At 42.2% G+C, this 11,495-nt stretch overlaps 1 protein-coding gene across 1 annotated transcript; it reads left to right on the top strand.

Moving 5' to 3' along the window:
* Positions 1-2,968: 2,968 nt before the first annotated feature.
* gclm (glutamate-cysteine ligase, modifier subunit) lies at positions 2,969-11,176 on the top strand. The gene is made up of 7 exons (XM_080506812.1): positions 2,969-3,279; positions 6,182-6,244; positions 7,287-7,371; positions 7,541-7,597; positions 7,699-7,901; positions 9,106-9,220; positions 10,122-11,176. The coding sequence occupies exons 1-7, from the start codon at positions 3,148-3,150 to the stop codon at positions 10,289-10,291; spliced, it is 825 nt and encodes a 274-aa protein (XP_080362938.1). The 5' UTR covers positions 2,969-3,147; the 3' UTR covers positions 10,292-11,176.
* The last annotated feature ends 319 nt before the right edge of the window (positions 11,177-11,495 follow it).

The raw sequence follows: 11,495 nt of genomic DNA, 5'->3' as shown, positions 1-11,495 counted from the left end.
CATTACACCACTTTAATAGGTCTCTAAATCGCTCACAACTCCTGATTTCACTTCACAGCTGTAAGCTTTTACATGGCCACCATGATGGTCATTTCATTACCTGAACATTGTCAGAATCTTTGATTCCTTCTTGAAACTTGTGTCTGTTGTGTGATGCTTATCTGTTCTATATGTTTTTCCTGTATTTGTCCCACTCAAATCTTGGTGGATCTGCTCTGCTGCTGTTATTATTTTCCTGCCATGGAGTGTACACAGCTTGTTCTCTGGGAAACATCCTGTTTATTCTCCTGGCTTCAGCCTCTTTGGTAAATCCCTTCAGCTTCAGCTGGGTGGCTCGAGCTCTGAACCTCTGTTTAGCAGAGTCAAGTGCCTTGGGGATGGAATGCCTGTTTTAAGTTCATTTTACGTGTATCTGCCTTGCTGCGTCCCACTGTCTATTGCAGGGAGGGTACTTGTTCTCACATACCGTGTCCATCTTGTGTCCAAGCTCCTTCAGGAGTGCTATCACTGTACTGTGTACCAGCGTGTTGGCATCACTGATGGTTGTTGTAGGTGTTGTATTCAGGGCTGTATTCACTTCGGCAGGTCGGTTGCTCTGTCACTGAGGCTGTGCATATCTACTAGGTCTTGGTTCCTAAATGTGTGTGTGACGGTGGCCTCCCTCTGCTGACGGGGGTCTCTCTCTCCATTGCTGTTGTAATTAACTGATCTTTAATTGTGGCACCAGTTAGCAGTTACAAATGCTAGAACACTGCATTCCTCAATGCTTCTTAATTACGGGATCAATGACGGGTTTCAAAGTGTCCATAGTATCCATATAGAATAGTATTCACATTTTCTGCACAAACCCCCTCTTTGGAATTATCGTGTTCTGATTTGTTCCATCCATGATATTATTAGGACTCCGTATGGAAACTTAATGCAGAGCTTGTTGAGCCAGTGTCAACAAGCTCTGCATTAATGAGTGACCTCATTGTCTTGTAATGACACAAGCTTGAAGGATGTCATGATGGTTTTAGGAGCCTTGCCCCCCCCCCCCCCCCCCCTCTCTCTCTCTCTCTGTCTCTCTCATTTCCTAATTAGAAAAAGACAAGCAAGTGATGTGTAACTGATATCCAGATCTAAGTAGGAATGTAACACTGTCTTAAGAGCCTCGCCTGTGGCGAGGAAATGAAGTGCAGCTCATACCAGTTTGGCTGCGACCACCCTGACGGGCCTCTTGGCTGCTTTGTGTGTCACAACAGTTTTACTGCTTGCCTGCTTTGATACTCTTGCTCATTTCAGCTGGTTTTACATGTGTTTTTTCTTTTTTTATGAAGAGATGCTATTAGAAACGTAAGTCATTTGGATAAGTGTGCAGACGTATAAGCGGTGTGGAGATTATGGTTATAAGTGGATGTTTACAGGTCCATATTAAATTGTTTTAAGATAATGTTTTCGTCATATGAGTAAGGGGTTGTGCTGCTGTGAAAGTGTTTCTTTTTTCAGAGATGTGAAAGTGTGAATGCTGTTGTTTCCTGTCATTCTGGAAGAACATAGGAGCACAGGTCGAGTTTGGCCTGGACTCAGAGATTGATGCAGATTGGGTCATGGATTCATGGGGAACTTCCAATTGTTTCCACTAGCACAAGAAACAAAACTTGACTTGGTTGACCTTGCTTTGTTCTCGCCACACACCATAGTTTTGAAACAGGAAACAGACTCCTCAGTGAAAACTATTAACTACAGCATTTTGTTTTTTGGGGAGATAAATGGATGTGTGGTCCACGTTCTTAACTACAACACCCACAAATACAACGGAAGACGTTTTCCTTGCTTCACGGGCCAAGATACCCTTTGCATGTTTGTGACCAACATAATCATACTTACATAGAGTGTACAGGGATCTCTGGTTGATCGCAGTTGGAAGAATTTGGGGGACAAAATAATCTATATTATCTCTAAAAAAAACCTGAAATCAATTGTCCCAATTATATCAACAAAATGATTTGTGGCAGAACTCTGCAGAACCACCGGCAGAGCATTTTACATGTGTGAAGTAACTTTAGGTTACTGGAACTTTATGTAAGGCTGGAAATATTCTCATGGAAACATACCATGAAAGAAAATGTATCCTAAAAATTGCATTTAAATGAAAAAATGCTAGGTATTCAGCAGTATGCTTAAGTCGAAGTGACAACATTTTGTTATGTTATTTACAATATTAGACACTACAATACAATTATGAGACGTTGCGAACAGTATTTGATTGCTCTGTCTGTTACACAAAAGAAAGGGAGAAGCTCAAACCAGCCTGCATGCAAATGGTTTAGTCATAGGATGAGGTTGTTTCACTGATGATTTGATGATGTGTGTTCAGGGGCATCGTAAACACAGGAAAACCAGAGCAAATCTACAAATGCACACGGAGGGCATGCAAACTCCACTTTCAAAGATCAAAACCTGTGCAACGGATCTCCTCACGATGAGATGACACTGGTAATCATCCACCCATCCATCATCCATCCATCCATCCATCCATCCATCCATCCATCCATCCATCCATCCATCTATAGCCAATCCCATGAGGAGGGCAGGATACCCTCTGGACAGGTCACCTGTCCGTCATAGGGCAAACACACAGAGACAGACATTCACATACACACTCGCATTTACACTGAAGAGCAAAACGGGGAAAACATGAAAAGTGTACAAGAAAGGCCGGGCCAAGATTTGAACCATGACCAGTGCGAGGGCGAGGCGCCATCTTGCGGTCAAACCGGGGATCTCTTGTTGAAGCCGCTCCGGCGATCCGTTCCAGGGCCAGTGGCTCACCGTGAGTTACCGCTCCGACTAATCCTTACCAGGTTTTCTAAGCAGCCCCGGGCATGTTTTTATGTGGGCGTGTCCGACAAGCTTAACACCCTGTTGCCGCTCGACAACAAAACAAACCAGTAAGTCAAGTCAGTCAGCACCGCTGAGTGCAAGTCATCCTGACTACAGCGTTTCCCTGGCGGTGGGGGCAGACGTACAGCGTCGCTCCTCCAGCAGCAGCAGCAGAAGCAAGCAGCAGGTTCGGGACGCCAGTGAGAGACTCTCCTGCCGTCACATCTTAACGCAGAGACCCGCTGTGCGAGCAGCCCGTTAGCTTAGCCACCGAGAGACCACATGGACCCCCACAACACCAGCACCGAGGCGAGGATGCTGCTGAGCCACGCCGGGACTCTGCGGCTGCACACCGGGAACCTGGTGAACCGGAGCCGGCTGAAGAAGAAGTGTCCCGGTTCCCCCAGCGAGGAGGTAAGAGGAACCGTGGGGGGGGGGGGGCTATTAATCCAGCGCCGTCGGCGTTTGTCGGTTCCTGTAGCCTGTTAGCTCTTAGCCCGCAGGTTGAACTACTGTACCTGGTTTAGCGGTGAACCTGCTAACTACACCAACACACGGGAGGAAGCCGCACCGGGACTCGGGCCAACGATTCCTCGACATCTTCTGACCTGCGAGCCGCCACGTGTTGTGTGCGGTTAACGCCGGTGGTTTAATGTCCGTGCGGTGTAAACAACTTCCATATGTGTGGTAAATAGTTTACAGCCAGTGTTGAATGGTTGTTGTTTATTGGTAATAACAAACCAGGCTGCAGAGGAAAGTCCACCTGCTGCTTTTAGTCCTCTAAGAAATACTTTAGTTAAAAATAACAAGTTACATATCTAGGACTACTTCCTGAAACGACTCATGGTTTCAGCTTACATAATGGCATTGTCTATAGTAGTTATTCAACTCGCATAGAATAAATCTATTCATATTTCTCTGGAAGCATATTTCTCTGGAAAACAGAAAAAAAACTGAAAAAGTAGATCACATGGTGTAAATTGTGTTTAATTATGAATAAATCTATTTATACTTAAAGTTCAAGTGACCAAAAATACTTTTCAAATACTAATGTGTTACCTCCAACCTTGAACAAAACCACATTAAAACATCTAACAAGTGATTTTGCAAAAATTTAATAATTACATCTCAGGCCTCAGTGGTGATTAATGCTTCAAGTTTCTATAATTGTGTTTGGAACACCTCAATCATCAGCTGAGGCAAGTACTGAGTGTCCAAACCTTAATTTCTGTTAGTATTCGCTTTATTTTAAAAAGGGACGCTTGGCGATACTGCTGAAATATTAGTACAAGCAGACAGAAAACTGCTGGATTTAACTTTAAAATGAGTTAAATCCATCAGTTTAACCTTCATCAGGACATCTTTCAAAACTTGCTGTACACCTGGGGTGTGTCATGGGCCCCGAAGGAATTCACCAAGCAGTGTTCTGGGTATTGTCACCTAGACAATAAACCTTTGACTCACGTTGACTCTAATCACTCAAGACAACAAACAAAAATAGTGTCTTGGGTCCAATCGGACCCCAACAATATCTCGCGCCAAGTTGTCCTCTATAAAATGCTGTCGTTCAGAAGGTTCAGTCACTCGTTCCATTTGACACTTTGTGTTGCATGATCAGACCTGACACGATTACCACATATAGTTCATATCTGATGAACCCTCCTCTCAGTGACGTCATCGATTGTTACTTTTCCGGCTGTCAGTACTCGTGTATTAAGGTCTATTATGGCTGACATAGCGTGTACATACGATTATAGCGTCTTGTTGCCGTCTGCCCCGCCGTATCTCGCTCTGACAAAAGAATCGATAACACCCGCTTCAACTGGCTTGCTCAGTAACTTTGGTTAGAGATTAATGCATGTTGGACACTGGTACATGGTTTTTTGTTTTTTTTCTCAAGTGATGAAGACTACTGTTGCAGACTTATGGCAATTTCGTTACTCCCGGGCTGTTGCTTTACGTCAAATGCTTAGACCCAACTAAACATGCTTCCCACAAACCCGCGATTATACAAAACTGAAAGATCATGTTCTGAGTCATCATATGCAAATGTAGAGTTTTGCAGCGGCGGAGCGTGGGAAGCGCTCCTCGTAACTTTTGTTTATGTGTTGACCGAGTTACATGTTATAGTTCCGTGTTTGAGTTGTACTGTTATAGTCAGTTATAGATGGTGTATTTGTGTGTCTTTTCTTGCATAGGATTTCGGTGCATTGTGAGCACACCCCTCATGGCGGGGCATGTACAGTAAGTGTGATTCCTAATAAAGGCCTTCCTGAGCAATTACAGTCCGTAATCAATCAGAGCATTTGCCAGACAAGTAGTCAAAGTCGCTGCGATTCCATGACCGAACAGATATACACTTTGTTCCTAAAATTCACGGAAACATGAGAACAAGTCTGACGACATTGCAGAATGGCCCACGGACAAATTATTTCAAAGGGGTTTTCTCAACACACGTGAAACAAAAATTGCTAAAATGTTTCTAAGGTATTCACGTGGAATCCAGCTGTCCGGATGAAGGTTAAGATGAATATGGATATGCCTGACGATTGAAGTGATGCTGAGTATAACATGGTATGATAGGTTTCTTAATTTGGCTGGTCTGTTTGAAATGCGCTTTAGTTTCATGTGTGTATTTGTTTGTCGTGCTAAAACGGTGTCGTCATTTCCACTGTGTCTTGTAGTCTTTACGAGAAGGGAGGGTTGGAATCAACGTTGTTTGCCTTTGTAATAATTTGACAATAATCAGATTACACAAGTAGCACAAAGTCAGAAGTTGAATAATACATTGCATCAGAACACATTTATGGCTGACCTGTTAAAAACCAGCGGGGTCGGTTGTCATCTGTACTTATCCTGCATACACCCATTGTGCACAACACAGGACCTTCTTAAATCGACAATACTTACTTACAATTGAATGAAGCATGTTTCTCACCAATTAAAGACTGACTATTGTTGTGGCCGGTCCGTGTTTTGGTTTGTTTTCCATTTTCTGATGCTACATTTCACTCATCAATAAACTGACGATACAGCAGACCAGTACTCCTCCATTGTCCTTGTGGTAACAGATGAGACTCTTTGAAATGACACTATTTTATTTGTCGGCTCGTCAGCCCAGCTGGTTTTCATGCCGTTGTTGAGTCAACTGCTCGATTTCATGTTCATTTTAGGAATGGCACATGATAATATATTCCATCTGCAGGGACCAGCAAATACATCTTGCATCAGCGAAACATAAACCGTAGACCTTTGCAACAGAGAACTTCAACGGAAATTAGATTAAACGCCACCATGATGTCTTTTGGCTTTTCAGCTCCGAGACTGCATCCAGGCCACCCTGAACGATTGGTTTTCCACGAACAAACCTGCAACCAAGGTGGGAAAATGTACACTTTTGACTCATGTTTTCCTTTCCCCGAGTTCAATGGCAAAATGCACCGTCAAACATTGTCCTGTGTGAAATAAGTGGTGTAGATTTGTATTGGCGGCGTTTGATGCGGTGAAGCCACGTTGTCTTTCAGTAGGATTTCAATGAATGGGAAGGTGAAATAACTGCAGTGGTACATCAAAGAAACCCGTAGGCTTCCTGAAAAGAAGCTGTCATGTTGAATGTTCATGCCATGCTGGTTGTCAAAGGCGCCATTCCCAATGTGCATCTGTCTGTTAGCTTGGAGGGGGGGGGTTGGAGTTTGACGTACATGCTTTTGTGAAGACTGTTTTGTTCAATAACCACAACATGGGACTTGAGAGGGCGGCTATCACAAAATGCAGTTCTATTAAACCACATATTTCAGTAGGTCATAAAGTTGAACTTCAAAGGCTACAGTTACAACAGCAGGAGACCTGTGTGAACCTCCCCCGTGTTAAAAAAAAAAAAAAAAAAAAAAAAGACTGTTTCAACAGGCACACATAAAAAATTTTAAAAATCACCTTGTCCTGTTGAGGGAACTCTTTGTCCTGATGGCCCACCAGGAAGAAAATCACACCACACTGCATTAATCCATAGTCCTCTACCGCTAAAGGACCACCCATGGTTTCAGTCAATATTTAGTAATATAAAACATCAGCAGTCTGTAATATGACCAGGCATTTTTTTTTAGGGTTCTGCCATGTCGGCGTAATGCTGACAAGAATGAACGACGGACAATAAACAAAATTGCACGTCTGTTTGATTGCAGTTGTGCGTGTTGATTACGCTTGGCACAACTTTGAACTACCGCCACAGAAAGCCCCTCCCTCCGAACGATTGCAAAACAAAGGTTTAGTTTGCGGAATAACCTGAAGACGGTGTTGCAGCCTGTATAAAGCATCGTAACCGTTCACTTCCTTTCGCTGGTTTATCTGGATGATGACAAGCACTTCAGTGCCACTGTTGGTCTGAAATCAAAGTTCTTTCTGGTTCTTTCTGGTCCTTCCAGGATCTCCCAGACATGCTGGACTGCTTCATCACTGAGGCAACAGATGCCATCACACCTGAGGAGAGGGAGGAGGTGAAGGTATCAGGTCGGTGTCGGTTAGGGTGTTGGCGGGGAATCTGTAAAGAAGCTGAAACTGAATCTCCAAATGCTTCCTGTCCCTTGTTTTATACCTGAAAATGTTTGTGTTTTGGTGCTCGCCAATGCTTCCTTGTCGAACTTCTCGAAATTTGACACAATTCGCTTTGTTTCTGCAGTGAAGCTGTTCCTTTGTGAGTCAAATCAGTCGTCTATCAGAGATGCAGTAGAGCTAGGTGAGATTTTTTTCTTCCCAGCAACACTTTAAAATAAAATTTGAGGTACAGGGTTTCGAATATAACTATTTCTCTGTAATATGTTTGTCTTTTTTCTTCAGCCTGCCAGACGCTGGCAGTGTCTCAGCTGGACTCCGTCATAATAGCACCCTGTGCGTCCATGGAGGGCGACAGTCAAACTCTGGCTCACCTTCAGCCGGCATGGGAGCAACTGGAGACGCTCGTCAGGAGCCAACAGATCGCCGCCATCGGAACCTCCGACCTGGACAAAGATCTGCTGGAGCAACTCCACAACTGGGCTCATGTCAGTAGGACTCTTGTGTCTACGAGTCTCAAATTCTGGATTGCACTGATTGTTTTGTCTTCCTTGTACATTGATCGCCCTTCATTCAACGTGCTTGCCTCCACTTCCAAATTCAAAGTCCGATGTATCCCAAGAGTAGTTAAAGACTTTTGATGTGAAATTGTGTCATAGGTCTGATTGTGTGATGGATTTTTGGGCCATGACGGTATGTTTATTGTGTTTTGATTTGTTGCTTTAGTCGTCGTAATCACTGCAACGGGGCTGAACTTTGTTCCGTCTCATAAAATAGTTGAGGTGAAGAAGTTATCCTTTGACTGGCGGCAGGTTAAATTCTCTCAGCAGACTGCACTCAGCTCGCTGCTCCTTCCGGCTGCAGGAATGCAGTGTTGGCTTGACGCATGCGACTATACAGCCACGTGTAGTCGTTTCCTGTCACAGCAAGTTTCACACAAACCAGACGGCAAACTATCTGCCTTTTGATCACATCAACAGCCACCCTCCTCAATTTTAACCCCGGACCCCAGGTGTTTCCAACAGTTCCCATGGAAGTAATGAGTGTAACAATGGTGCGGGTTAAACAAAGGTTCCAAAAAACAGAATGAGTTTCTGAAAACAACATTTTTCAAATAAACGTTATTTGGTTGGGTGTAAAGTCATTACACCCGCTAAATAAAGTATATCTGCACTGAACAAAAATGAAAAAACGAAACTCTTTAGTTTTGGTGCCATTTTCCTATGTACACAAAAGGCCTATTTCTCTCAAGTATTGTTCACAAATGTGTCTAAGGTCCTGTTTACACGACAGCGTTTCACATGACAACTCCTAATCTGTTAAAAAAAAAAATGAGTGTGTTTACATTGCAGCAGCGGGCGTGTCCAAAAAGCCTTGAGGCTGTGATGTATGTCAATGTTGCATTAACAAAATATTCAGCAAAGGCTGTCAGTGCTTCTGTACGTTTGATTTTGTAGACCTTTTTGGTATTTCTAATAAATTTGCTAAAATTATATTTCTTCTTCACGTTGTCATCATGGGGTATCGTGTGTAGAATTGAATCCATCTGGAAATCATAACATAACAAAATGCAAGGAAAAAGTGGTCTGGGTGCACTGCATTGCATGGTTTGAGCTGAGAGTTCTTCCTTTGTGCAGTTCTCTTTGTGAAGCTGAAGTAAACAGCAGGTTGTTCTTTCTTCTGTTGGACCAGGTGAAGCCCAGCAGTAACCAGGTCAACCTGGCGTCCTGCTGCGTGATGCCTCCCGACCTCACCGCCTTCGCCAAAGAGTTTGACATCCAGCTCCTCACACACAATGATCCCAAAGGTGGTTATTCTTCTTATCGAGAAGAAAGTGTGTCGCTTGATTTTCTGTGTATTTTGTTTTCCAACATGTTTTATGTGGGAGTCAAAGGTTCTGGTCAAAAGTTTCTCACAGTGGTCAAAGTAATACCATCCCACTGGAAATGATGTGTTTGGATCATTTGTTTTATCTGTCTTTCTTTTGAGAGGTTCACCAGCTTCTGGGAAAGTTAGTTAGTAGGTTTTTTTTTCCGGTTGCATTCATCCAAAGCGGCAAACAAGAACATTGTCACAAAATATTAACCATCCACCAACTGAAAAAAGGCTTATTTTGCTCATCCTGTACCATTAAACGATCACTACAAGCAAAGTAGTATCAGTAATCAAATACAAACTAAATTACAAATCACTTTTCAGATAATAAGTCTATCAAATGAACACAGCATGACATTTAAATAGTTGACATCCTAAACTTTTTTTTTTGAAAACACAAAGCTTGAAAATTAGAAAAAAAGTCCAGTTGTCTCAGTGACATGTCACATGTCACAAAAAAGCAGAAATGTCTGCTTTTTTAAGAATGTACACTGTTTTGTTGCAGTGAAACCAAAAAAGGAGAAATTCACTTGATGTCTTGCCGATTGTCATGTGACTGTCTGAATAATGCAACTGAAGAGAATATAATAATGACTCTTAGTTTCTTTGTTTTTAGATGTTTATTTAATATTATTTTCAAGTTTTGCAAAATGAATTCTGTCATATGTTTCATGTTATTTTTGCTTCTTTTATGATTGGTGTGTTAAAATTGTCTGAATTGATTTAAGCTACAAGCAAATGTTCCTGACTTCAACAGTCTGTGATTTCCTTTTTTGTTTTTAAATGTTGATGTTTATATTTGTCTTTATCTTTTTTCGTCTTCTTCTTACCAGAGCTCATGTCTGCAGCAACATTCCAGGAAGCGGTGCAGGAAGGTGTGCAGGACCTAAACATCGGAGACTGGAGGCTGGAGTGGGTCCTGCGTTACTCTGTTATTGTCAAGAGCAGAGGCATCATAAAGTCCAAGGGTTACCTTGTCAGTGCAAGAAAGGCCAGCCCCTAGCAGCCAAATGGCAGAGCACAAAAAAAGACACAGGGACAAAGCCATTTCCCAACATTTTCAGTCAATACACAACATGTCAAGTAAGAACACTTAAAAATGGAAGCCACCAATCACCTCGAGTTGTCGTCGTATCTCACAGACGGGTTACATCTTCCTCATCTATGATTCATTCTGTTTATCAGATGCAGGTATTCATGACTGTAGCGGCATTGAGCTCCAAAAGCAGGAGATGAAGTCCAGCGTCATTGATGACGGCTTATCAGCAATGTAGAGTTTGACACTATGAAGCAGGACAATGTTTTCCGCCACTCTTTGATTCTATGCGATAGTTTCATAAACATGGTATAATGTGAAGTGCCTCTCACTTGTTTATCCTTCTGTTCTGACTCCTGCTGTGTCTCCCCTGGGTCTGAATTATAATATATTAGAGTGAGATAATTACAAGTGCATATAAACCAGACAAACCTTTATATGCAGGATTAAATACATTTTAAAAATATAGGAAAAAGCACTTAAAGTATGAAAAAAGTGATTTATTCATGGAACAGATCTTTGTTTTACCTGCTGATCAGTAAACCATCCACATTCTTGAACCAAGAAGACTGATCCATGAATTCAAACGTGAATATATTGTGCTGCACACTTTATATCAGACTTTATCCAATTAAATAGACAACCATGCCATCATGGATAATTTCATTTGATCATTACATTTATGTCACCCATGCTTATGAGATTATGAGTCCAGTTTTATAGCACTTGAAACTACACACAACTGGGTGTTTAAACATAATTTAACCCAATTTAAGATGTTATTTATGAGTCATGTTTGTTTGTTTTTTCCCAGTTTGGGTTCAGTAAATCCTCAAATTCACTCTCGTACTGTAAACATTTACTATTGTCATATACTGTATCTGTTCATGAATTGGCTCAATTAAAGTATTCAAACATACTTTTTTTCTGTCATCCTTATGTGTGATTGTCGGTGCACCTTGGTCCTATGAGCTTTTCTCACAAAAGCTTCAAAAGCTCACTGTTGGTAGTGTACCCAGATATTTCTTCTCAGCAGCTGCAGGAGGCCAGATAACCATCTCTCTCTTGATTAAATCTTCCTGCCCCGACGTGTAACCTCTCTGCCCCTCTGGCGACTGCATTCTTGTCACTTCAACTTCTGCTGAGGTTTTTTTTTTTTTAATCTATTCAT

Source organism: Blennius ocellaris (assembly GCF_963422515.1).
Source record: "Blennius ocellaris genome assembly, chromosome: 12".
Lineage (NCBI taxonomy): Eukaryota > Metazoa > Chordata > Actinopteri > Blenniiformes > Blenniidae > Blennius > Blennius ocellaris.
The sequence above is the reverse complement of the archived record's forward strand: the minus strand, read 5'-3'. Positions and strand labels throughout refer to the sequence as shown.